General features: G+C 41.0%; 1 protein-coding gene across 9 annotated transcripts in view; it reads right to left on the reverse strand.

Moving 5' to 3' along the window:
* Window positions 1-25,529, reverse strand: part of IKZF1 (IKAROS family zinc finger 1) — a 174,904-nt gene that overhangs the window by 16,186 nt on the left and 133,189 nt on the right. For 5 of the 9 annotated variants that reach the window (XM_077491780.1, XM_077491778.1, XM_077491772.1 and 2 more), the window contains 3 exons: window positions 17,023-17,190; window positions 15,033-15,158; window positions 8,695-8,829 (listed from right to left, as the gene is read on the reverse strand). In XM_077491780.1, the coding sequence (XP_077347906.1) occupies window positions 8,695-8,829; window positions 15,033-15,158; window positions 17,023-17,190 (429 nt within the window). The remainder of the gene's footprint in view (window positions 1-8,694; window positions 8,830-15,032; window positions 15,159-17,022; window positions 17,191-25,529) is intronic. The other 4 variants (XM_077491779.1, XM_077491775.1, XM_077491773.1 and 1 more) reach the window with 3 other exon arrangements.

Here is a 25,529-nt window from a genome sequence, read left to right on the forward strand (position 1 = left end):
TATTCCGACGAAAACAGTCCGATGGAGCCCACACACAGTGGGATTATCCGACAACACGGTCCGATCAGACATTTTCCGTCGGAATGTCCGACCGTGTGTACAAGGGCTTAGACTTCTGTCACCAAACAGGTGTCCACATTAGAAGATTTCTTCACACCTGTTCCTGTGGCTCTAGCAGCATGAGGGCAGAGGGGCAATATTTTCTACTCGGGGTAGATGTAGTTAGTAGATTTAAACTGAAAGGTAATCACTTTAACTAAAGAGGCACATTACACATACACACATTTATAACTCATTAAATGAATTGCCTTATCCTTCTGATTAAGCCTGATGCAGTGGAAAACCTGTGGAATTCTATAACCACTGTAGGATTAGATGATTTAAAATTAAACAAAAATCTCACTTTTTAGCATATTTACATCTGCCTTATTTTTTGGGTACCTGATGGCAAAGATCAGAATCCTCTATGGCTGACAGCTTCCTGACACTATTCAAGAATTCAAGGACCTTAACCCTTGCTGCCAACTTTATACATACAGTATTCAGGCGCATCTCAAAAAATTAGAATGCCATTGAAAAGTTATATTTTTTCAGAAATTCTATTCAAAGTCAGAGTCATTACACATAGAGTGATATATTTAAAGCATTTCTTTCTTTTAATTTTGATGATTATGGCTTACAGCTAGTGAAAATCCAAAATTCAGTATCTCCGAAAATTTGAATATTGTGAAAAAGTTCAATATTGTGGACACATGGTGTCACACTCGAATCAGCTAATTAACTCAAAACACCTGTAAATGTTTTCTGAGCCTTTAAATGGTCTCTCAGTCTGGTTCAGTAGTTTACACAATCATAGGGAAGACTGCTGACAGTTGTTCAGAAGACAGTCATTGACACCCCTCACAAGGAGAGTAAGTCACTAAAGGTCATTGCTAAAGAAGCTGGCTGTTCACAGAGTGCTGTACCGAAGCATATTAATGAAAGGTTGAGTGGAAGGAAAAAGTGTGGTAGAAAAAGATGCACAAGCAACAGGGATAATCACAGTCTTGAGAGGATTGTGAAGCAAAGGCCAATCAAGAATTTGTGGGAGATTCACAAGGAGTAGACTACGGCTGGTGTCTGTGCTTTAAGAGCCACCACACACATACATTTCCAGAACATGGGCTAAAACTGTTGCATTCCTTGCATCAGGCCACTCCTGAACTAGAGACAACATCAGAAGCGTCTTACCTGGGCTAAGGAGAAAAAGGACTGGACTGTTGCTCAGTGGTCCAAAGCCCTCTTTTCTGAAAAAAAGTAAATTTTGCATTTCATTTGGAAATCAAGTTCCCAGAGTCTGGAGGAAGAGTGGTGAGGCACAGAGTCCAAGATGCATGAGGTTCAGTGTAAAGTTTCCACAGTCTGTGATGATTTGGGGAGCCATGTCATCTGCTGGTGTTGGTCCACTGTGTTTTTTTATCAAGTCCAAAGTCAGCGCAGCCCTCTGGAGATTCTAGAGCACTTCATGCTTCCCTCTACTGACCAGCTTAATGAACATGCTGATTTCATTTTCCAGCAGGCACTTGCCCACACTGACAAAAATACCAATACCTTTTTTAATGATTATGGTATCACTGTGCTTGATTGGCCAGCAAAATCGCCTGACGTAAGCCCATAGAGAATCTGTGGGGTATAGTGAAGAGGAAGATGAGAGACACCAGACCCAACAATGCAGACAAGCTGAAGATCGCTATCAAAGCAACCTGGGCTTCCATAACACCTCAGCAGTGCCACAGGCTGATTGCTTCCATGCCACGCCACATTGATTCAGTAATTCATGCAAAAGGAGCCCTGACCAAGTATTGAGTGCATACTATACTGTACATGGACATACTTTTCAGTAAGCCAACATCTCTGTATTAAATTTTTTATTGGTCTTACAGTATGTAATATTCAAATTTTCTGAGATACTGAATTTTGGGTTTTCACAAGCTGTAAGCCATAATCATTAAAATTAAAAGAAAGACATGTTTGAAATATATCACTATGTGTGTAATGAATCTATATAATATATGAGATTCACTTTTTTTAATTGAATTAGTGAAATAAATTTAACTTTTTGATGATATTAGAATTTTTTGAGATGCCCCTGTATGTGGCCTCAATGAAGCAGGTTTTTTGCCATGAGGCAACATATATGCATATGTGTCTTTGTGCAAAGAGCTCCCAGCACAAGAACCGGGCACTCACCTGGTGCCCAAAGTCCCGTACTAATGTTTGGGAACCAGGATCAGTTCCTGGTCACCTGGCTGCCTTAATAGCCTCTGAATGGCTATCACAATAATCAATCACTAAAAAGCCATGTGTATGCTTTCTCTTCCGAATGGAGAGAAAGATGCATTGGGTTTATTTACTTACACTGGAGAGAGTAAAATCTGGTGCAGCTCCACATATAAACCAATCAGCTTCCAGATTTTTTGTCAAAGCTTAATTGTACTAGCAGACTTTAGAAGCTGATTGGCTTTCATGCACAGCTGCACCAGCTTTTGCACTCTCCAGTTTTAGTAAACCAATCCCTTTGTATCAATTCTATTGCACAGAGCAGTAAATATAACATTTTTGTTATTTTAAAAGAAACAAAATGACTTTCCAAATGCTTTAAAAATCATAAGTTATCAATTTGCAAAAAAACAAATAAAACTCTCCATATGATATTCATCTTGAAGTCTGTCAAAATCATCATGCACATGGTATTAATGCAAAGGTTTACAATTTACCTAATTTATGCCCTTTGTAAAATTTGGTAGAAGCAGTCAACATTTTAAAAACACGCACACAGATTGTGATAGAAATAATTGCCCTACTCGCCGAATGCATCCCACCAGCTCAGATACTTACCCTGCCCTTCGATCCTGTGATCTTTGCTGTTCTGCCCTTAATATTCACTATGTTCACAGAAGATGGTGAATGAAACAGACTATGTAGGTCTTTTTGATATCAATGCAGAACTGATATATTTTTTAGATTAAGAAGCTATTTGTTTGCGATTTTCTAGAATCAGCTGGTGACGCTTATTTAAAGGGTAATAGAAACAAGTATAATTTGCTGAAGTGCTTTTGTCACTGCATCGTTTGACTTGTTTTTGTGGCTTTTTTGAACTGTGTTGTGGCTCTGTTTAGTTAAGTAGGCTGAACAACATACACTGAGACTAGTAAACCTTTAGACAAGACAGGAAACATTGCAGCTCACATGTCCTGGAAAATGGTAACCAAAGTTTAACATGAACCGCTGACACTGAGAAAGGCTGTGAATGCTAGGAGCTGCCTTATATGTGTCTAGGCAAGAAAAAAACAAAAAACCTCAAGGGTAACACAGAAGTGTTTTTTGTTACACTTATAGGCAGTTGGTTTCACCAACACCTAATTTTTAAACATATTCTTGTTTGTACATAATTTTATAAAACTTCAAAAATGTACAGTTATTTCCCATTGTTACATAGTTACATAGAAGGTGAGGTTGAAAAAGACACAAGTCCATCAAGTCCAACCTATGTGTGTGATTATATGTCAGTATTACATTGTATATCTCTATATGTTGCTGTCATTCAGGTGCTTATCTAATAGTTTTTTGAAACTATCGATGCCCCCCACTGAGACCACCGCCTGTGGAAGGGAATTCCACATCCTTGCTGCTCTTACAATAAAGAACCCGCTACGTAGTTTAAGGTTAAACCTCTTTCCTTCTAATTTTAATGAGTGGCCACGTGTCTAGTTAAACTCCCTTACGCGAAAAAGTTTTATCCCTATTGTGGAGTCACCAGTACAGTATTTATAAATTTTAATCATATCCCCTTCTCCAGAGAGAATACGTTCAGTGCTCGCAACCTTTCCTCATAACTAATATCCTCCATACCCTTTATTAGCTTAGTTGCCCTTCTTTGTACTCGCTCCATTTCCAGTACATCCTTCCTGAAGACTGGTGGCAAGAACTGGACAGCATACTCTATATGCGGCCGGACCAGTCTTGTAGTGCAGGAGAATTATCGTGTTATCTCTGGAGTTGATCCCCTTTTTAATGCATGGCCATATCCTGTTTGCTTTGTTAGCTGCTGCTGAGCCTATCATCTACTAGGACCCCCAGGTCCTTTTCCATTCTAGATTCCCTCAGAGGTTCTCCCCCCAGTGTATAGATTGCATTCATATTTTTGCCACCCAAATGCAATATTTTACATTTCCACATTAAACCTCATTTGCCATGTAGTTGCCCACCCCATTAATTTGTTAAAATCGTTTTGCAAGGTTTCCACATCCTGTGGAGAAGTTATTCCCCTGCGTAGCTTAGTATCGTCCGCAAATAAAGAGATCAAACTGTTTCCTCCAGGTCGTTTAAGAACAAAAAATATAGGATTGGTCGCAGCACAGAACCCTGGGGGACCCCACTACCAACCTCTGACCATTCAGAGTACTCTCCATTTATCACCACCCTCTGAACTAGCCCTTGTAGCCACTTTTCAATCCATGTACTTACCCTATGATCCATGCCAATGGACCTTATTTTATACAGTTAGGCCTCGTGCCCACGAACGTTTTTACGGGCTTTTTTTTTTGTGTTTTTTTCATCTTAAAAATGCCTCTCCATGTTAGCCTATGGCCTCATGCCCACCATGACATTTTTGAGCTGTAAATGGCATAGCCGTTTTTAAGCTGCAAAAAAAAAAACAGGACCAGTGCTCCAGCACTAGAGCTGTAAAAACGTCAGACGCCGGCAAAAGGTGTTAAACGCGATTTAACGAGGCTTAATGCTGTGTTAAGCCTCGCCTGGCGTTTCTATCTCTGTTCAAAAACAATGGTTCCCTATGGGAGCCCATTGATTTGAATAGAGGTCGCACCAGAAGTCGGATCAAGAGGATCCGACTTGCAGTGCGAATTGTGTGCTGAGAATCTTGAGGGGGGAACCCAGCGAAAGTTTTTCAAGATGATACTAGACCTTTCGGTCTGGTGTGGATCTTAAGGGGAACCCCCACAACAACAAAAAAAAATGGCATGGGGTCCCCCCAAGATCCATACCAGACCCTTATCCAAGCTCGCCACCGGCAGGTCAGCCCATTGATTTGAATAGAGGTCGCACCAGAAGTCGGATCAAGAGGATCCAACTTGCAGTGCGACTTGTGTGCTGAGAATCTTGAGGGAGGAACACAGCAAAAGTTTTTCAAGGCGATACCAGACCTTTCGGTCTGGTGTGGATCTTAAGGGGAACCCCCACAACAACAAAAAAAATGGTGTGGTGGTCCCCCCAAGATCCATACTAGACCCTTATCTGAGCACGCAGCCCGGTAGGTCAGGAAAGGGGGAGCGCCGCCACCCCCCCAGACCACACCAAGCCACATGTCCTCAACATTGGGGGTTGGTGCTTCCATAGGGAACCATTGATTTTGAATAGAGACAGAGAAATGCGGCAAAAGCATAGATAAATTTGCATTTTTAACACCGCTTTTTTCCTGGCGGATCTTCCTTTATCTAGATGGCAGCTCACCTCCTCATAGATGGTTAACTATGTGTCATGAATGTGTCATGATTCATATTAAATTACAATATAAATGATATTGTGCAAAGACTTTAACAAACTTGGAAATTTCTAATTGATCATATTATGAAAAATGCATACTTAAAGATATCTTTAAGAAAAACTGAATCTCGAAATGACCGATGAATCCTAAAATATGGCAGCTAGAGTTATATGCCTGTAAAACTTGAGTGTGGCACCAACCCTTTCCTATCGGTGTAAAGGGCAAATGTAGTCACCCAATAGATATGCTGGGGCAGTGGGTGATTCAGACGGATGATAAAAAGAAAATACCAATTGTTGCAGTTGTGCATTTCTTTAAAATGTTTTTTAATCTATAGCTAGCATAAGTACATGATTCTCTCTTGCCATCATCGTTGGCAAGAGAGTACAGCGGCACTAGGTGAAGGAGAAGCAGAAACAGGGGCTAATAAGGCTTTACTGCATGCATGTGCTTACAAAAAACATTCTGACAGTGTTGCTGCTCCTTCATTGTCCAATCAGCAGGCTGCAGTTGGAGACGTCACATCAAAGCATTTCTTAGCTCTAACAGAGAAAGTAGTGTCACCCTCCAGGCTTTACTGTTCAACTGGGGTGTATGAATAAATGAACGGGATTACAAACCCTTTAGCAGATTGCCATTTGTGTATTTTAACTGTGTTACTAACCATCTGCTTGGAGGTCAGCCTTAAATGGGCCACGTAAATAAGAAATACCACATAAATACACATGGTAGCATACTTTTCCTATTGGTTTTATACTGTAGATTTTAATTCCTGAGATTTAAGGTGCAGCTTTGTAAATGAACAAAAAAGACATAATTATGCATTGCACATTAAAAGTGTATGTTAGTGCATGTAAAACTATGTTACTGTATGCAAATAGGCGCTTGGCCAATTTTTAAAGTGTAACTCCACTTTTGTTGACAAAAAACATTCCCCTCTAGGTGGTCTATGTACATTGCAAGGATTTTAACAAACCTTGTTGCGGATTCCTACATTTTGTTATTCTGAACAAATCCCTGTTTGTCTGGGCCCTGTGAGCCTAATGGGAGTGGTTTCATAATTATAAACCAGCTGGGGCAGAATCAGGGCTCTAAAGAGGAAAACTGCTGGGTCTGCTTCCCTTTAGACATGTTCCTATTTGGAGCATCTTGCCAAAAATGACATTTGCAGGGGATGCCAAAAATCTGACTTGTATTTTAGTGCAGACTTATGGGAAAATCAGTGAGCCAATCACACAAGCAGAAAATTATGTTTCGCATTCTGTGTACAGAACACCTCCAGGCAACCATATTGCATTGCACTTTACAGAAAATTACAAAGATGTAGATTGAAAAGGAAAGGTAAAATGTTAATAGCATTCAATTACAATATGATTTGTGTTGTAATTGTATATGCTATATTATTATTATTTTTTTTATTTGCTATTTTTTTCTAATGAATGTGGCGTTATCCTTTAACCACTTACCGCAAAGTGCAGTAGTTGTACATTGGTACTTTGATGTAGAATACCAGAGTTATGGCAGTAGATAGTTTCCATAACCCCGGTATTTTCAGAAACGATGGGCGGTCCTCTTTGGGATTAAGGTGGTCTCTGTGGCTGATTCACTGAGAAATCACTTTTATCGGCAGCGGGAGAGGTGACTGCCGCGCTCCGGTTGTCTCTGCCGCTTACTGTATCCGCGGCGAAGACACTCCAATCCTTTCCCCGAGAGGCCTGGAGCCGAGTGAGTGAAAGATGGCCCCCACTCAGCAACAAAACATTGGATGACAGAAGCATTGTCAAACATCGCTTCGGCTCAACGGCCTTAAAGGGGAAATAAAAAATAAAAAATAAATTGCATTAAAGTGTAAATGTGAGATCTGAGGTCTTTTTGACCTCAAGACATTAATGAGGTCATGTCATGCTTTTTTTCTATTACAAGGGATGTTTACATTCCTTGTAATAAGAATAACAGTGATCCACATTTTTTTTAAAGGGACAGTATAAAAATAAAAGGTAAAATAAATAAGAAGAAAAAAAGAAAATATTTAAATGGAGCGCATATGTAAGTTGCAACCGCATATGTAAACGGTGTTCAAACCACACATGTGAGGTATTACCCTTATCATTAGAGCAAGAACAATAATTCTAGCAAAAGACCTCCTCTGTAACCTGTAGAAACTTTTAAATGTCCCTTATGGAGATTTTTAAGGGTCAAAGCTTGTTGCCATTCCACGAGCAGGCGCAGTACTGAAGTATGACATGTTGTATATTAATTCACCTGGCATAACGTTATCTTTCAAATATAAAAAAAAAATTGGGCCAACTTTACTGTTTTCATATTTTTTACATCAAAAAAGTGTATTTAAAAAAAAAAAAATTGCGTTTGTAAGACTGCTGTGCAAATACGGTGTGACATACAGTATTACGACGACCGCAATTTTTTACTCTAGAGTGTTGGGAAAAAAAAAAATATATATATATATATATATATATATATATATATATATATATATATATATATATATATATATATATATAATGTTTCAGGGTTCTAAGTAAGTTTCTAGCAAAATAAATGATTTTAACAAGTTTGAAAAATAGGCCTGGGCCTTAAGTGGTTAATCCTCCTTCATTTCCCAGTATCTGGTAAATTCGAACATATTTGCTGTTTTATGGCATAATCAGCAAATTTGGAGAATAAGGAACAGATATTGGCAAAGGAATTAAAAATGCTACTTGACAGAATGATTGTTTACTTGGCTTTTTGTTTAATTCTGGGAGCCTGCATGTGTAATATGGATCTGTCTATGAACACACATTGATTGTTGTATAAATATGCAATGTCTGCTGCTTCAGAACTACAGGCTGACTTGTATATGTTGGGTTGTAAAGGCCTAATAACTGGTACAGTGGGCAGAAGATTATTATTCTTTTCTAGTCAACTATCTCGTTATCTTTATGTTATAAAAATCAGATTAACTGCTACCACTCATAATCATTATAGAATACAGAGTAAAGAAAACCCCTAGTTAATGGTTGAATAACTTGAAATATTTCCTTTGAGTAATTACTTCTAGATAAGTTTGGACTATTGCATTTTATGGCAAGTTTATGTTATTCTGCTAAGATTTTTCCTGATAGACAGAAAAGGCTACAAGTTCTTACCAACAAATTTCTGAGGCATACAGCTCTTACGTTTGGCAACGTTACTTGCAATTCTGTCCAGTACAAGAGACCTCTCAGAGCCAAGCTTGGAAAGATCTTCAGCCATTTCAGCCTGGTTTGTCTCTTCTTTTACTACTACAATCAAAACATGTGCAATTGAGATTATATCTCACATCTAAAAAAAAAACCTTTGACTTGAGTACAACATTCTAATTATAAAAGTATATGCAAGGCAAAATTGTATTTCTAAATCTGTAAGACGTATTAAAACACTCCAAAATGCTTGACTGTAAAAAACGAGGAGCTTACAAAATGTATTCAATAACTGATGACCGTGGTTAAACAAATAGAAAACACATTGCTGGAAGAAAGGTAAGATAATTTTTTTTCACAGAAGAGATTTCTATAGAAATTCTACCTGATATCAATGTTTCTATATAGAACTTTAATTTCACTTTAAAGTGTTACTAAACTCACAACAGTAAAATGAGTCTGTATATGTAGTAAAGCATGCATGGTATACTCACTGAGGAACCTAAGAGTTATTCCTCTGCATTGTGTAAAAAAAAGTTGTTTGATCCTGTCTTCTCTGATCCTTCCCTTCATCCACAGTCCTTGGAGGCAAGCTGCACATGCTCAGTTTGGTGTGTATTAGTAGAGATTTTTTTTTTCTTGGGAAAGTGCATGTGATCAACACAGGGCCAATCAGCACTGTGCAGACAGAGACAGACAGAGGGTCAGGGGTCCTGCAGCGTCATAGAACAATCAGGGGAGAATGAAGTCCCAAGACTGCTTTAACTGCTGATGAGAAAAGGTATTTAACAGTTTATATTTACTAAAATAATTGCATGTCCGTGTTCTGTGTACTATGGGAGACCAGATATAGTGAATGCAGGGTTCTGGGTTTAGTAACACTTTAAGTACCAAAAAAAACGTTTTTTTGATGTGACTGTAAATCCCATATATTGGAGTACATACATGACACAGGACTGCCCCCAGTGTATCCTTATAATTATAACCCTGCCGACTCCCTGAGGCTCTGGTTTGTTAGCAAGCAGTAAGTAGATCACAGATGAGAGAGGGGAGGGACCTCTGTCCTGTACTGTACTTCAAAATATGGAATTTACAGGTACGTCAAAAGTCCTATTATCCTAATTGTACAGAAGAGGACATAGGAATTGATTTTTAGACCATGTATGGGCAACAATATAGCCAGAACAGCAGCAACAGGCCTACAGGAAAAAAATAAGGTATCAACCAACCCAAACAGGCAGTTGACAGCAGAAGCACCTTGTGGCCGAAGCATATCAGCAAAAGCCTGAACAGACACCTGGCAAAAAACATGAACACTATATAAGGTGTTTGGTTCTGAAAAAGCTGAGAGCCCTAGAAAAAAAGACAAAATAATCACACAGCAGGGAGAAAGAAGAGGAAGGAATTCCACAGAGGAACCGTCCTGTGGGAAAAGAGAAGGGTCAGTTCCCAAGACAAGATGTGGTACCATAGATAACAGCCAACCACACACATAAGCAGAACATGAGGCGGGAGAATGAAATTCTCATAAAAGGCGATAGGAAGAGTACCAGAAAAGCAAGACAAACTGGCCTCTGGGAAACCTTGTCCCCAGGGGCAACATAGAGAAAAAGGTTCTGTTTGTAGAAAGGATCCTTTAAGGCAGCAGCTCCCAAGAACACAAGAGGAGGTCTCTTTGTGGGCACTTGAAGAAGGCCCCAGAGGGACACAGAAGGTTGCAGAGGGCAACAAAACAGAAGAGCAACTTCTTACAGTGTGCACAGGGAGTATAAGAGAAAAGGTGTTAGGAAAAGGAAATACAAGGCTGAACCAATACCTGCAGCATATTAAGGGCTAGGTGTTTGGCAAACAGAAGACATTACAGGAAGAGCAATGGGAATACCTTTTAAAACTGAGTTCTCTATGATCACAATAGGCGAGAACTACCTCACATGATACATTTCAGAGTATGGGAGGAAGAGAAACAGAAAAAAAGTACATTGATCAAGAATATAGAAAGGCCCCTTTCACATAGAATGGATCCGTGATGATCCGCTTGCTCAGCAGGGATCGCTGCGTTTATCCCCGCTGAGCTAGCGGATGACAGGGCGTTCTCTGCACACTGTACAGGGACTGCCCTGTCAGATCTCTGCTCTCCTCTATGGGGGATCGGATGAACATGGACCGTCTGTCCGTGTTCATCTGATCCGCTCTACAGACGGATAGAAAAATAGGATTTTCTTCCGTCTGCAGAATCGGACCATTGAGGAGACGGATGATATCGGGTGTCAGCGGATGTTCATCCGCAGACACCCGCTATCCCATAGGGATGCATGTATGTCCATATTTCATCCGTATTTCATCAAGGCTTTCTGGTTGTTACCTTCTTTCTTGTGCCTAATGAAACATGTGGATACTATGCAGAACTAGGTGTATCTAGCCAGAGAAAAGCAACCTTACAGCGAATTGTTTAACAGCCTCCATTAAAATTTCAGCATCCCCCTTGCCTTCTGCAAATGTAAGTGAGCCAAACAAATCATGTTCTAATGCATGAATACAGTAAGAGGAAGGAGAGTCAGAAGAACGTTTGCGGCGGATAGCACTCATCATTTCCAGCAGTGGAGATAGCCTTTGAAATAGACAAGACATTGTTGCAGAGAATTCTGCTTTAGTCAGACAGGCCAAATGGTGTGCATCTGTGAAGGAGCTCAATTCAGAGAGTTGTTGCAATGTCAGTATAAGGCCCTCTGAAACAAGGGAAAAACGATCAACCCGTGAGGAACTTTGAGTTTCATCAAGGCCTGAAGCAGAATTCTCGCTATTTCTACCATATGCTCTCACTCCCAAGCATCTGTAATTTGCTCATTGCTAAGTAATGATCTTCCCATGTGGGGTACACATGGAATGGATGTGGACTGCAGGGGATCAGTGTGTCCGATGAGAAGGAATCACATTAACCCTGATGCTAACCAAGTTCCTGGAGCTGCATCTCTGAGATTTTAGGCAACAGGTGAGGCAGCAAATGACCACAGTGCACAGTTACGAGTTTTATAAGCACTACTTCTGGTACTGATGTGGAAAAAAAGACCACCAAATCTTAATAGGTAAAAGCTCTGTTAACATTATCTACAAGGCCAAATAAAGTGAGCCAATAATAACTAGGGAAAAAACACAAAATGGGAAGATTGCTCCATAACCTTTAAGGTTCAAAACCACTTGTGTTGTTAGCATGATGTGTCTTGTAAGATAAAAGGATATATTGTAGAAGGTACACAGGAAGCCATATGCAAAGGTACAGGGATACCCTGTCTTACCGTGTCCATGTTGTTGGTCCTGTCCATTGTGCAGGCTTTGCCCATCACAGTGGGCACACCCCCAAAGGGGGATTCAAGGAATGCACCACAGCCCTGGACCTGTATAGCAATCTGTAACTAACTACACTTGTTGCACCACATGTCAAGGTGAGCACCTAACTCAGTATCTGGTTCACAAAGCAACATTACAGGGTGACTGCTGTGGGGTCTGGGGACAATTACAAAGGTATACACCTGCATAACCAACCTGGAAAATGCTAGTGAGCTATAAGGCAATAAACTGTCAGTTAAAGGAGAAAAGGAAATATGTTGAAGAACAGAAAAATCTTCTCCAGCAAGAGAAGTAGTCCATCACCTAAGAACACTAACAAAAAACTGGAGTCTCACAGAGCAGTTGGAATTATATCAATATAGAGCAAAGCTTTTACCAATGTCTAATCCTCTGAAGATAGTGACATATAACCCACAGTCTAAGAAACAAGTCCTGTGTCCAGTTCTGTGCAATCAAGATAATGAAATTACTCTTTAAGTAAACTTAAATTCCCTAAACACCTAAACATAATTTGAATTTCACAAGCCACTCCTTCTTTCCCCAAAATATGCAGCTAAATAAGACTAAATAAAATTGATAGTACGTGCCAATTTAGACTTTTTGCCAAAAGTCAATAGTCCTTATTTCTAACTTGAACTACTCCACTTAGCTGCTGATGTCTGAAGAGAGCAGTGGCACTGTCACAGGAGGGTTATAGATGTATTTGATGTGTGAGCTGAGATGGACAGCCTTATACTGTGTTAGAGGCAATACTGGGCACACTGTGGGTAAATAACTGGGTCTTTGGGGACAGATCAGAGTAAAGTTTTTGTTCACTGATTATGCATCAGTGATTTATTTATAAGCTCATATCTGGCAGTGATTTCTGTTAACACAAGCAAAAGGAATCGGTGCTTTAAGTCTGGAAATAATGATCAGTAATGTGTGTTTCTCTCCTCAAACCCCTTCTCCATTTTGCTATTTGACTGTTGGTCAAGAGGCACCAAGTTCACTATGTATTCAAATTTACAGAAATGCAACATAAGCACACAACTGGCTAAAAAGCGCACTGACTTCACACAGTTCCAATCAAAAATCTGATGAACACTGAGCACTCTGTGGCCATCTATGGCTGGCCATTAGTGTCCCCATCTAACGGGCAGTGCTTGATTGGGCTATTTGAGTGCACCCAAAAGCAGTAATAAACTTGCCTATTCTAGCTCAGGACATGAAAAAACCGGCAAAAGCAGATGTTATTTTATGTATGTTAGGCATGCTGAAATGATTTGTATATGTGTTGATATAGACAACTAAACTTATGTATCAATCTTGGGTTTTCTTTCTTTTTACCTATAGTTTACCTATTGAATACCAGAGTTAGCCATATTCTTGTAGTTTGCTTCCTCTGCACTCAGCATCACAAATCACAAATATGTAGCACTGATACTAAACAATTCTGCATATTTCACAAAACAAGCTTCTAACCAGTGAAATAACTGAAAGGCACTGCAAAATTGTGCCAAGTTTCAGTGGTATTAAACTTCTACTGAGTGACAAGAAGAGGAACAGTTTTATGTTCCCCATACCCTTCCACTGTACTAAAGCCAAGAAAGCACAACCTTAGTATAAGATAAATAGTAAGGTGCATCAACATAATATTTTCACAGAGACCTTGAGGAACCTTTGCAATGATAGAAGCCAGTATCTTCTTGCTAGTTTTAAACTCTGTAGGTTGATATTAAATATAGATGAAGCTATGCGGTGCTGCAGATAAGAAACATGGAGTGTTCATCTTTTATGTTATGTAATGTACATCCTGGTACAGTTACAAACATCTTGGTTACGTTAGCTGAAATTGCCCTGAAACAGTAGATACTTGCTAACTCCCCTTTTCGGACCACGTTACATGTTACTCGCTGTTACTTTTGAAATCTGCCCGGCTATGTGGGACACCGCTCACACAGAAGTGTCATTCATTCACAGAGATCTAGGTTCACATCTATGCTTTTGCGATTAATGCGATTTTCAGGTGCGTTTTGTGAATATTGTTTTACGTTTTTAAACCTGTGTTTTTGCATGCAGTTTTCATGCATTTTTTCTCTTTAAAAACACTGTATATATCTGGTTGCTAAGGAGAGGGCCGGGAAGCTGACCGCCACATCCTTAACAACTGATGAGTCATCAGCTGTCAGCACTGACAGCTAAATGTAAAAAAAAGAATTGCTGGCAAAAAAAATAAAAAATCTGGAAAAAAACTGAGTGGGGGCCCCTCCCCCCAAAATCCATACCAGGCCCATCAGGTCTGCTATGGATTTGGAGGGGAACCCCAGGCCAAAATGTAAAAAAATGTCGTGGGGTCTTCCCCAAAATCTGTAGTGCGTTTCTACAAATTGCAATCGCCACACTAGAAAACGCAATAGGTCTGAACGTAGGGTAAATGTGTAGCCTGTCACCATGGCAGACAGACTTGGAGTTTACTACAGAAAAAAGTGTGGGGATCACTGCATTCGCAGTCCATTGATGCTTCCTCTAGCTCAGTAAATTAAAGTCCTTGGTATGGACATAGAGCTGAAGGAAGATTCTGCAGAAGCACTGCACCCTCGATCCACTGATTGCAGTTGCAATGATTTCCAGACTGCAAAAAAAAATAAAAAATAACACATGCACATTTGTTTAGCTGTAAGAAAATATATCTATTTACAAAATTTTTGTAAAAGGTGAACTTAGACCTTTAGGTGAAAATATAGTGAACAGGATGAAGTATTTTTGTATTTACTAATATAATCATTTATATTCTTGTAAAGTGGAAGTCAAGCCAAACTTTTTTTTTGTGGGGGGAGATTAAGAAAGATCTCTGAGGAAATTTTCCAAACAACAAAATACACAGCAAAAAAAAAAAAAACTGACAGAGGTTCTAATTCCATATCTAATTTACTAAAAACACATTTGGCTCAAATTATACGTTAAGCAAATGAACTTACCTGTGTAAAGGTTATTTTGTAGACCCATACTTTGCAGGTAATTGTGGCATCTCTCCTTATGTTCTTCCAAAGAGCTGCGTTGTTTGTAACTGCGTCCACAATATCCACACTTATGTGGTTTACCTACTACAAAAAAATAGATTATGTTTAGTGTTTTTAAATGAAAACCTTAGGCAACAAACACAGTGTAAACCTAAGTTAAAGGGTATGTTATTGGTTTGTTAAACCTAAGTTCAGTCAAAAATTGTTTAAAAAATCATCACAAAGGACATTACTTACAATATGATGTGTCCCTTGTACTGATGACTGCAGATTAAGTCAACATTTTCTGTCCTCCGAATCCCACAGCACACCTGCCGCCATAATCTTCTAGTGCTGCGGGGGTTAAAAGAGCCAAGGGATGTGCACTCATCAAGGCTGACTACTATGCATGCCCTTTCTACCCTCTTACTCCATTCTTAAAAGTTGTACTATAGTCTCTATTAATGAAAAAGGATCTATGAATTGAGGAGGTGGATCTTTCATTCATTCGCCTGCCCTCCATTCTTAGATTGTTTTTCATTCATAGTAACTATAATACAGTCTCTATGAATGTAGAAGGGATGCAGAAAGGATGTGCATAGTCTGAACCCTGGCGTATGCGACTCTATCAACCTCCAAAGCATCAGAAGATTATGGTGGCAGGGATGGGAATTGGAGAATGGAGTATTTCAACTAAATATGTAGCCAGAAGCACAAAGGACACATTTTACTGACTGTAAGTAGTGTTGCCGCTCTCATGTATTGTACCCTGCCACCACCATGTATTGTGCCCTGCTGTCCCTCATGTAATGTTCCCTCCTGCTCCTCATGTTTTGTACCCTGCTGCCCCCCATGTATTGTGCTTTGATTTTCTACATGCAATGTGCCCTGCTGTCCTCCCCATGTAATGTGTCCTTCTTTTCCCCACGTGTTGTGCTCTGCTTTTTCTCATGTAATATTCCATTATTTTCCCCATATATTGTGCCCTGCTTTTCCCCATATAATGTGCCCCGATGCCTCCCATGTATTATGCCAAGGTAAAATGAATATCTCCTAAACGTGCACCATGTAGGAGATCTAGCGAGCAGCAGCTGCTGACCTCACCGACACATGCGCTCTTAAAGAACAGCATACCTGTGCGATTACTTCAGAGCTGTTTGGCAAGGCCAAGACTTATGATGCCATTGTGGCTCGGCCACTCAGACAGCCAAGGTCCACGAACCCGAAAGGAAGACCGGGTGAAGATGGAAGCCTCTGCAGCAGTGCAAACTAGCGCATTATGCCTTTACCTTTACTTTTTTTTTCATAGGCTTTTTTTACCTCTTTAATGGATTATTTTCCATACAATTTTTCAATACAGTGGGATGGACCTACTTCTGATTAAAAAAAATATGTTGGCATATATATATATATATATATATATATCTATATATATATATATATATAGCACAGCAGTGTGCTTAACATGTCTGCCCTCATTTTAAAAAATGGGGATGAAAAAATGTATCCAGTCACATGACCTGTCAAATCATATTACCAAGGTCTCTCCTATCACAGAGTATTCTCTGAAGCTATATGCAGCCAACACTGAGGGATGCTATAGGCTCCAGACTGCAGCCTTCATTTTATTAATAAATTGAAAAATGCAGACTTGTTGTGGAGTAAACGCTGTGGTGTGCTGTGGAGAGTACATAACTGTATCTGCACTCCATTATAAACAGCCCCCTACATATAGGAAGTCACATACCAATAGGTAGGTAAAAACATTGATCCATAGTCCAATGAGAGCTGAAGTAGCTCAAACAGCCAGCTATAGAGGCCCATTTAAGTGATAAGCGCACAACAGAAGTGATCATTAGCTGAACTCCAGGATTACAGGACTTAGCAGGCATAGAGAAGGGTTGAGAAGCAGGCATAAAGAAGGATAATTTGTGTTATTAAAAATTCCCTGCACAAATGAACTAATCACCTGAATGTGTCCTGAGATGGCCCGTAAGTGCATCTCTGCGCCTGCATGCATAGTTACACAAGTGACACTTAAAGGGCTTTTCACCAGAGTGTAATTTGATGTGTCGCAGAAGATTGCCTTTCTGGGTAAAGGAGGCACCACATTGGTTGCACTGGAAAGGACGTTCCCCTGAAAAAGAAGAAAACACAAAAAAATTACAACATTAGAAAATTCTAAATACAAAAATATAAAATTATCAGTCTCTTATCCATCTAACTCTTTATGTGTGTACTTATGTGAGAACAAAATGTAACACAGTAACAAGTAGAAGACTTCAGCAAGAAAGTTGTTTTCTCACTAGCACTGTATGACTTCCGTCGTCTGCAGGTTTGATAGAACATGAGGCTTTTAGACTAGACCTGCCAGTTCCTTAACGCTTCACTGGCTGGGTCAATTTGATCTGAAAATCTAATTTTTTTTTCTAAATCAGAATGGCACATCACAATGCAAATTCAACCTCATTTAAATAAAGTGACTGCAACATTTTTTGTGTTGAAGAGCCACTCTTCCTGATCAGCAGTTTTGGAATAAACCAATATCCAATTTTGTATGTTGTGGCATTTGGTGTGTGTGTTTTTTTTAATGTAGCTTTTTTTCAAAGGGTCTTTAAAATATGCTACCGAGGCAGCAAAAATAAAAAGGGAACTCATTAAAAATGCATTTCAGGATCACAAGTTCATTTCAGCGTTACACTCTTATATTTAAATGAAAGGCACTTCATTATAGCAGTTATAATAACTTCTTTTCATTTACATTTTCCCATGTATTTTCCCTTTCAATTTCTTCTCCATTACCTGTCTGTCCCTAAGCCGCCAAATCAGGGAGGAGAGTGAGGGGGTGAAATAAAAATGAGCAGGCAACACTATGCTGAGGGACATTATCCATTATCCTTGCAGGATATTATCATGGGGTTTTGAATTAATAGTCTCAAGGGCTCACAAAACTCATAGCCCATGACTGTATGTTTAGAAAAAGTGAAAAGAAGTCCCAAGGTGTATCGGCTGCGGGCTAACTCTACTACAATGCTCCTGCTGGAAGTCCTATAATTGTAGACCACATCAAATACAGATAGGAAAGCATAGCTAAGATAAAGGTGCAACTGCACATAGAACCTTTCTGTAAACTGACATTTTTATAGTATGAAGACTCCATAATAATTCAGACATTAAGCAATCCTTACTTCCATCTCTAATCAAGTAGCGCGGTCAATGAAGTAACACACAGCACTCAATCAGATTCCCTTTTCCTCTGTGAAAAAATCATTCTGACTACTGACTACAGGTTACTGCCCACAAATACACATGCTAGCAAAAAGGGCAACATCAGCTTATTATCAATACTTGTAATTTGTCTCAGAACCAACACCAGGATTCACTCGCCTATACTTTATTAAAGCTGAACTCCATGTTAACAGGTAAATAAACAGGTACATACCGTATATGGTATTTTACATGTAAAGGATGTTTATATCTGTTCATTCAGTTTTGCGATTTAAGCAGCTCTGTCACACAGCACAGGTAGGTGGATGACACCACTTTTTCTGTAACGGTTACATATTCCTACCCCTAGTCAGATGAACAGCAAGTGAAAGGGCAGCAGCAGAGGGATGAGCTTAACCTTCTGCCTTCTATTATGCTCCTGGTCAGAACATTTGCTTGCACAACACCCGACTGACACACAGTACACCCCCTGATCCCCTTCCAATACTGTCTGAAGGTTGCTATACATTGGATTGTGAGAGGCTGACACCTAGTCAGGGACTTACATTAGTTGCACTGAAAAAATATGAATTAATGAATACATATCTGCATCTTTTACTCTGCACTGAGTTCAGCAGATTTCTTTAGATTTTACTGATACTTACAAGTTAAAGGGGTTATAAAGTCAGAAGGTTTTTCATCTTAATGCATTCTATGGGGGGCTTCTGCATACAGAAGGAGTTTTATCACGCCGTGATTGGTCAGAGACTCTTTACCTAGATCAGAGTTGTGGTGTGTCAGACTGACACACCACAATGTGTGCAGAGGCTTGTTATCCTGGCCACGTCATATGACGTCCGGTCAGGATATCGCAACCGCTTTGCCGACGTCATTTTGCTATATGGCATGCAGCAAGTGGTTAAAGCAAGGTTAGGTTCTAAAAAAATATCCCAAGCTTTGAAAATATCACAGAGCACTGTTCAACCCATCTTTTGAAAATGGAAAGACTATGGTACAACTGCAAATCTATCAAGACATGGCCGTCCACCTAAACTGACAGGCCAGGTAAGGAGAGTATTAATCAGAGAAGCAGCCAAGAGGCCCATGGTAACTCTGGAGGAGCTGCAGAGATCCACAGCTCAGGTGGGAGAATCTGTCCACAGGACAACTATTAGTTGTGCACTCCACAAATCTGGCCTTTATAGAAGACTAGCAAGAAGAAAGCCTTTTCGAAGTCCCATTTGCAGTTTATGAGAAGCCATGTGGGGGACACAACAAACATGTGAAAGAAGGTGTTCTGGTCAGATGAGACCAAAATCAAACTTTCTGACCTAAAAGCAAAACGCTGTGTGTGGCGGAAAATTAACATGCACATCACCCTGAACACACCATCCCCACCGTGAAACGAGTTGGCATCATCATGTTGTGGGTATGCTTTTCTTCAGCAGGGACAGGGAAGCTGGTCAGAGTTGATGGGAAGATTAACCACTTTCAGACCGGACCAATTTGCTGGTCAAAGACCAGACCACTTTTTGCAATTCGGCACTGCGTCGCTTTAACTGACAATTGCGCGGTCGTGCGACGTGGCTCCCAAACAAAATTAACGTCCTTTTTTTCCCACAAATAGAGCTTTCTTTTGGTGGTATTTGATCACCCCTGCGGTTTTTATTTTTTGCGCTATAAACAAAAATAGAGCGATAATTTTGAAAAAAACGCATAATTTTTTACTTTTTGTAATAATAAATATCCCCCAAAAATATATAAAAAAACATTTTTTTCCCTCAGTTTAGGCCGATACGTATTCTTCTACATATTTTTGGTTAAAAAAATCGCAATAAGCGATTATTGATTGGTTTGCGCAAAAGTTATAGCGTTTACAAAATAGGGATAGTTTTATAGCATTTTTATTAATAATTTTTTATTATTTTTTTTTTTACTAGTAATGGCGGCGATCTGCGATTTTTATTGTGACTGCGACATTGTGGGGGACCCATCGGACATTTTTGACACCTTTTTGGGACCATTGTCATTTATACAGTAATCACTGCTATATAAATGCAGTGATTCCTGTGTAAATGACACTGGCAGTGAAAGGGTTAACCAGTGGGTGGCAGTGTAGGGGTTAAGTGTTCCTAGGGGTGTGTTACTAACTGTGGGGGGGTTGGGCTTTCATTTAGTGTACACTGATCTCTGCTCCAATCACATGGAGCAGAGATCAGCGTCACTAGTTGCTAGGCAGAATGGAAAAATGTTGTTTATACAGCATTTCCTCCATTCGGCCGCTCCGTGAGACGATCGCGGGGATGCCCGCGGCGATCGAGTCCGCGGGTCCCGCGACCGGACTCACGGGGGTCCCGACCAGCGCGGGAGCGCGCCGCCGGCGGCGCGCTCCCGATGGCACGGCGGCAACGAATATTGGACGTACATGTACGCCAATATGCCTGCCCGTGCCATTCTGTCGACGTACATCGTCGTGCGCTGGTCGGGAAGTGGTTAATGGAGCCAAATACTGGCCAATCTTAGAAGAAAACCTTGTTAGAGTCTGAAAAAGACTTGAGACTGGGGCAGAGGTTCACCTTCCAGCAGGACAACGACCCTACACATACAGCCAGAGCTACAATGGATCAACGTATATTCATGTGTTAGAATGGCTCAGTCAAAGTCCAGACCTAAATCTAATTGAGAATCTGTGGCAAGATTTGACAATTGCTGTTCACGGACACTCTCCATCCAGTCTGACACAGCTTGAGCTATTTTGCAAAGAAGAATGGACAAAAATTTCAATCTCTAGATGTGCAAAGCTGGCAGAGACATACACAAAAAGACTTGCAGCTGTAATTGCAGTGAAAGGCAGTTCTAAAAAGTATTGACTCGGGGGGGCTAAATACAAATGCACGCCACACTTCTGGGATATTTGTTTGTAAAAAAAATTGAGAATCATTTATCATTTTCCTTCCACTTCACAATTATGAGCCACTTTGTGTTGGTCTATCACATAAAATCTCAATAAAATACATTGACGTTTTTGGTTATAACTAGTAGATGCCCTAAACCTCTTTCCACAAATATTTAAGCCCTTGTGGTGACAGGAAACAATCCTGAATACTGGCAAAAAATATATGGAGTACTACGTATTTAAAATTAGTCTAGCCATGCTGGCCTTCAGAACAAAAGGGATATGCTTGTACCATTATCTCAACAACCTCCTGTTACTGTCCCAGGACAAGGTGCGGCTGTTGATCCACAGGGAGCAAGTTATCTCCACTCTGTCCAAATTCGGTTGGCTCCTGAACTTGGAAAAAAGGCATCTCAAACCAGCCCAATGCCTGGTGTACTTAGGGGCCCAGTTCGACATGGAAGAAAACACCATCTCCCCCTGGAAAAGATTCCAATCCTCCGAGGGAGAATCCCACGGGCTGAGCTCTTCAAGCCTAAAGGTCTCACAGTGCCTAAGAATTATCTGCACAATGGTCTCTACGACCCCCGTGGTCAAATTGTCTCTGTGTGGGGTTATGCATTTTTCAAACAGGGTTCCTTTAACAATGGAATTCAGGGGAGGTCAATCAGTCCATTCACATATCCTCAGTGATGAGGAACAGTCTCTTCTGATGGCTCCAGAGCAGAAATGTGCTCACCTGTCACTCCATTGCCCCTGTCTCATGGATCAGCGGTGCCAGGTGGGGAGCCCTTTTCAGGTCACAACTTGCTCAAGGCAAGTGGGATGCCCATCTTCACAACCCAGGCTCAAACATCCTGAAACTACAGGCAGCCTGGTGTGCCCTCCAATCTTTCACTCATCTCCTCAAAGGGGAATCGGTTTTAATGAAAATGGACAACATCGCATCGGTCTGCAGGGAGGCACTCGGAGTGCCACCCTGCTCCAAGAAGCCAAGCCCATCATGTCCTGAAAAACCTGGCCAACATTTCAGCGGTTTTCGTCCCCAGAGTTCAGAACATCAAAGCGGGCTTACTGTCTCACACACAGTTGGACAACAACGAGTGGTCTCTTCATGTGCAGACGTTCAAATGGATTCTGTCTTTGGGAGTCATTCCCAAAGTGGACCTATTTGCATCCCCTGCAACTTCAAAATCAAGAAGTATTACACTCAGGACCTTTCCAGCCAGGCCCTCGGAGTGGATGCTTTGTCGGATCAGTGGAATTTCAACAGGGCATGCGCCTTTCCCCTGCTCCCAACCATCTTCAAGTTTCTTCAGGGACTCCAAACGGAAGCGGTCAAAGTGGTGATGATAGCACCTTACTGGCCAAACAGGCCATGGTTTCCCCTCCTGATCCAGCTCAGCTTCCGGGACCTGGTGCCTCTCCCTCTCAGGCTGGACCTTCTCTTTCAAGGGGCACTCCTGCACCCTTGTCTGGCGATATTGAGACTGATGGTCTGGTTCTTGATAGGGAGAGGCTTGAATCTCTCGGGTGCGCTTCAAGAGTGATTTCCACCCTCATGATCTTGAGAAACTCAAGCACCAATAAGGTTTATGAAAAATATGGGCTAAGTTTGTAGGATTCTCATCCTCTACGGGCAGAACGTTCAGAAATCCAGGAGTTCAGGATATCCTGAGTTTCCTCCAATTCGGCCTAGATCTGTCTCTATCCATCAGCTATGTAAGGGTCCAAGTCTCGGCCTTGTCGGCCTTCTCTGGAACATCTTGAGCCATTCATCCTCTAATCAGGCAGTTCTTCCATGGGGCAGCAAGACACAGGCCCCAAAGAAGACAGAGATTCCCCAAATGGGATCTTCCCCTTGTCCTTGACTCACTGTCAGTCTCCAGTACCTCTGGGTCTGCTCCACTTTCTGTCAAAGACTTTTCTGCAAAAGTTGCCTTCCTTGTGGCTGTCACTTTGGCCAAAAGGATTTCTAAGATCAGGTCCTTGGGTCATGAAAAACCATTTCTGACTTTCTTCCCGGACCGAGTGGTCCTCATCCCTATGCTCGGCTCAAACCCGAAAGTCCCAGTGTTCCATGAAAACCGAGAAATTGTCCAATCTACATTGAGGACCCAAGGGTCCCCCGATGCACATCCTCTGGATGTAGGTGAATTACTGAAGGAATACCTGCAAGCTACTTCCTTCTTTAGATGATCCAACTACTTGTTTGTCTTGCACTCTGGCAGTAATAAAGGGAAGCGAGTTTCGACCAGAACGATTGTGGCCTGGATCGTTCAGTCCATTCAGCAGGCTTATAGGGCTAAGGGCTTGGCTCCTCCAGAGGTGGGGACAGCAAATTCCACCAGGGGTATGGCGGCTTTGTGGGCAGCAGCCAGGCATGTGGCTCCAGACGTTACCTGCAAAGCGGCCTCATGGGCCTCCATTAATACCTTTATGTAACATTACTGTATAAAGCCTGCTTCTCTCTTCTGTAAACGTTGGTTTAAGAATCCTGTCGGTTGACGGTTAAATTACATTTTTTACTTTGATCAGCATACCATCCGAGTGGACTGGCTAGTTATTTCCCACACGTAGGCTGCCATGGAGTCTGTCAGGAAAACAGAAAATTTATTTTCAAATACTAACCATAATTTTCCTTTCATGATGGACTCGATGGCAGATGGAGGTACTACCCGTTGGTCAAGAGCTGGCTAATTACGGAACACAGTCTCTAGCGGTAAACTAAAATGTATGGGAGTGGGGTCCTATAGTATTGGAGAGGAGGCGGGGTTAACGCACATGTAGGCCGCCATGTAGTCCATCGGGAAAGGAAAATTACAGTAAGTATTTGATAATAAATGTTCAGTTTTATCTGTTTATACATCACATTGTGTAAAGACTTAGTGTGTTCTGTAGCTGCTAAATAACTTACTGTTTTGTGAACGGTTTATAAATAGTTATGTAATATTCTGTATTGTTCTGTTAAGTCATGCTGGCTGTTTTTATTTACCTATTTGTAATAACTAGTGTATGCCTAAATTTTATTTTATTCTCAATATCACTACAATCAGCACTCAACTGGAAATAGTTTCAGATCTCAAACAATAAAAACTCTCAGGCCGCGTACACACGGGCGGACTGTTCGCCCAACTTAGTTCGTCAGACAATCCGACAAACAGTCCGCTCAAAATTTGCATGAACGGACTTGACCACACACGATGAGCAGACAGTCCGCTGAAAGCGTGCGCGATGACGTGAACAGCACGTACGACGGGACGAGAAATTCGACGTCCAATACACTGCAATGCAACCTTCGCCGTGTAAATCCTTTCTGAGCATGCGCGAAACTTAGTCTGTCGAACGAGCCTACACACGAGCGGACTGTCTGCTGAAACCAAGTTTGGGCGGACAGTCTTACGGAAATTCCAAAAAACTTTGTTCGTCAGACTGTCCGCTGAAACAGTCCGCTGAAGCCCACACACGAGCGGACTGTCCGCTGAAACACATTTCAGCGGACAAAGTTGGGCGAACAGTCCGCCCGTGTGTACGCGGCCTCAGTTGTCCAATTCAAAAATCGAACAATTATTCACATCAACATACATATAAAATAAAAATCCATTGTATGAAACGTGTTATTCTTAAAATATATTTCTCCACGCATTAGCAGATCTCTGAATCAATTCAGCGGTCCTAAAAGTTCTTGATGGGAGTAGCCATATCTTACAAAGTAAAGTTTTGTGTCCACAGCAGATATTGCACTGCCATTCATAGATTATCTTCTATGAGAATACAACAAACTCCGTCAGTTCTCATACCCAGGGAAGCTTAGTCTACTGCTCTTTTGCTTTCCTCCCAGATGGAAATCAAAGTCTTTCCATTCCTTTCTTCCCCCAAGCCTCCATGTCAGACCTGGGTCTCATCCAAAATGACCCCATATAGAATAAAAGTATCTAAGGTAATGTCATTTAAAGAACTAGCCATCAAGCTATCAATCAGTTGTTGTAGACAGATACTGGTCTTTTAAAAGATTTTTTGGTGTACAGATGTGTACACACAGACAGGCCTTTAAAAAATAAAGACCTTTAAAAAACAAATTGCAGCCAGAAACAATCATAAAATATGTGAAAAAAAAAAAACACATGCAGTCTGCAGAAGACACATCGGTAGCATTAAGATGTAAAAATCATTCTCTCCCCCATCCCTGAATTCACTAATGGCGCGTACACACGATCAGACTATCCGGCGGACATAGTCTGGCGGACAAACTGCCGTAAAGTCCACCGGACTGTCCGAACGAGCGGACCTGCCCACACACGTGACTTTTCCGGTGGACTAGGTCTATCCACCGTACTTTTGAAATGAACGGACTTGCCCACACACACACTGAG

This window comes from Lithobates pipiens, unplaced genomic scaffold (assembly GCF_037356315.1).
Source record: "Lithobates pipiens isolate NorthernLeopardFrog02 unplaced genomic scaffold, aLitPip1_a1.2 Scaffold_19, whole genome shotgun sequence".
Taxonomy (NCBI): Eukaryota; Metazoa; Chordata; class Amphibia; order Anura; family Ranidae; genus Lithobates; species Lithobates pipiens.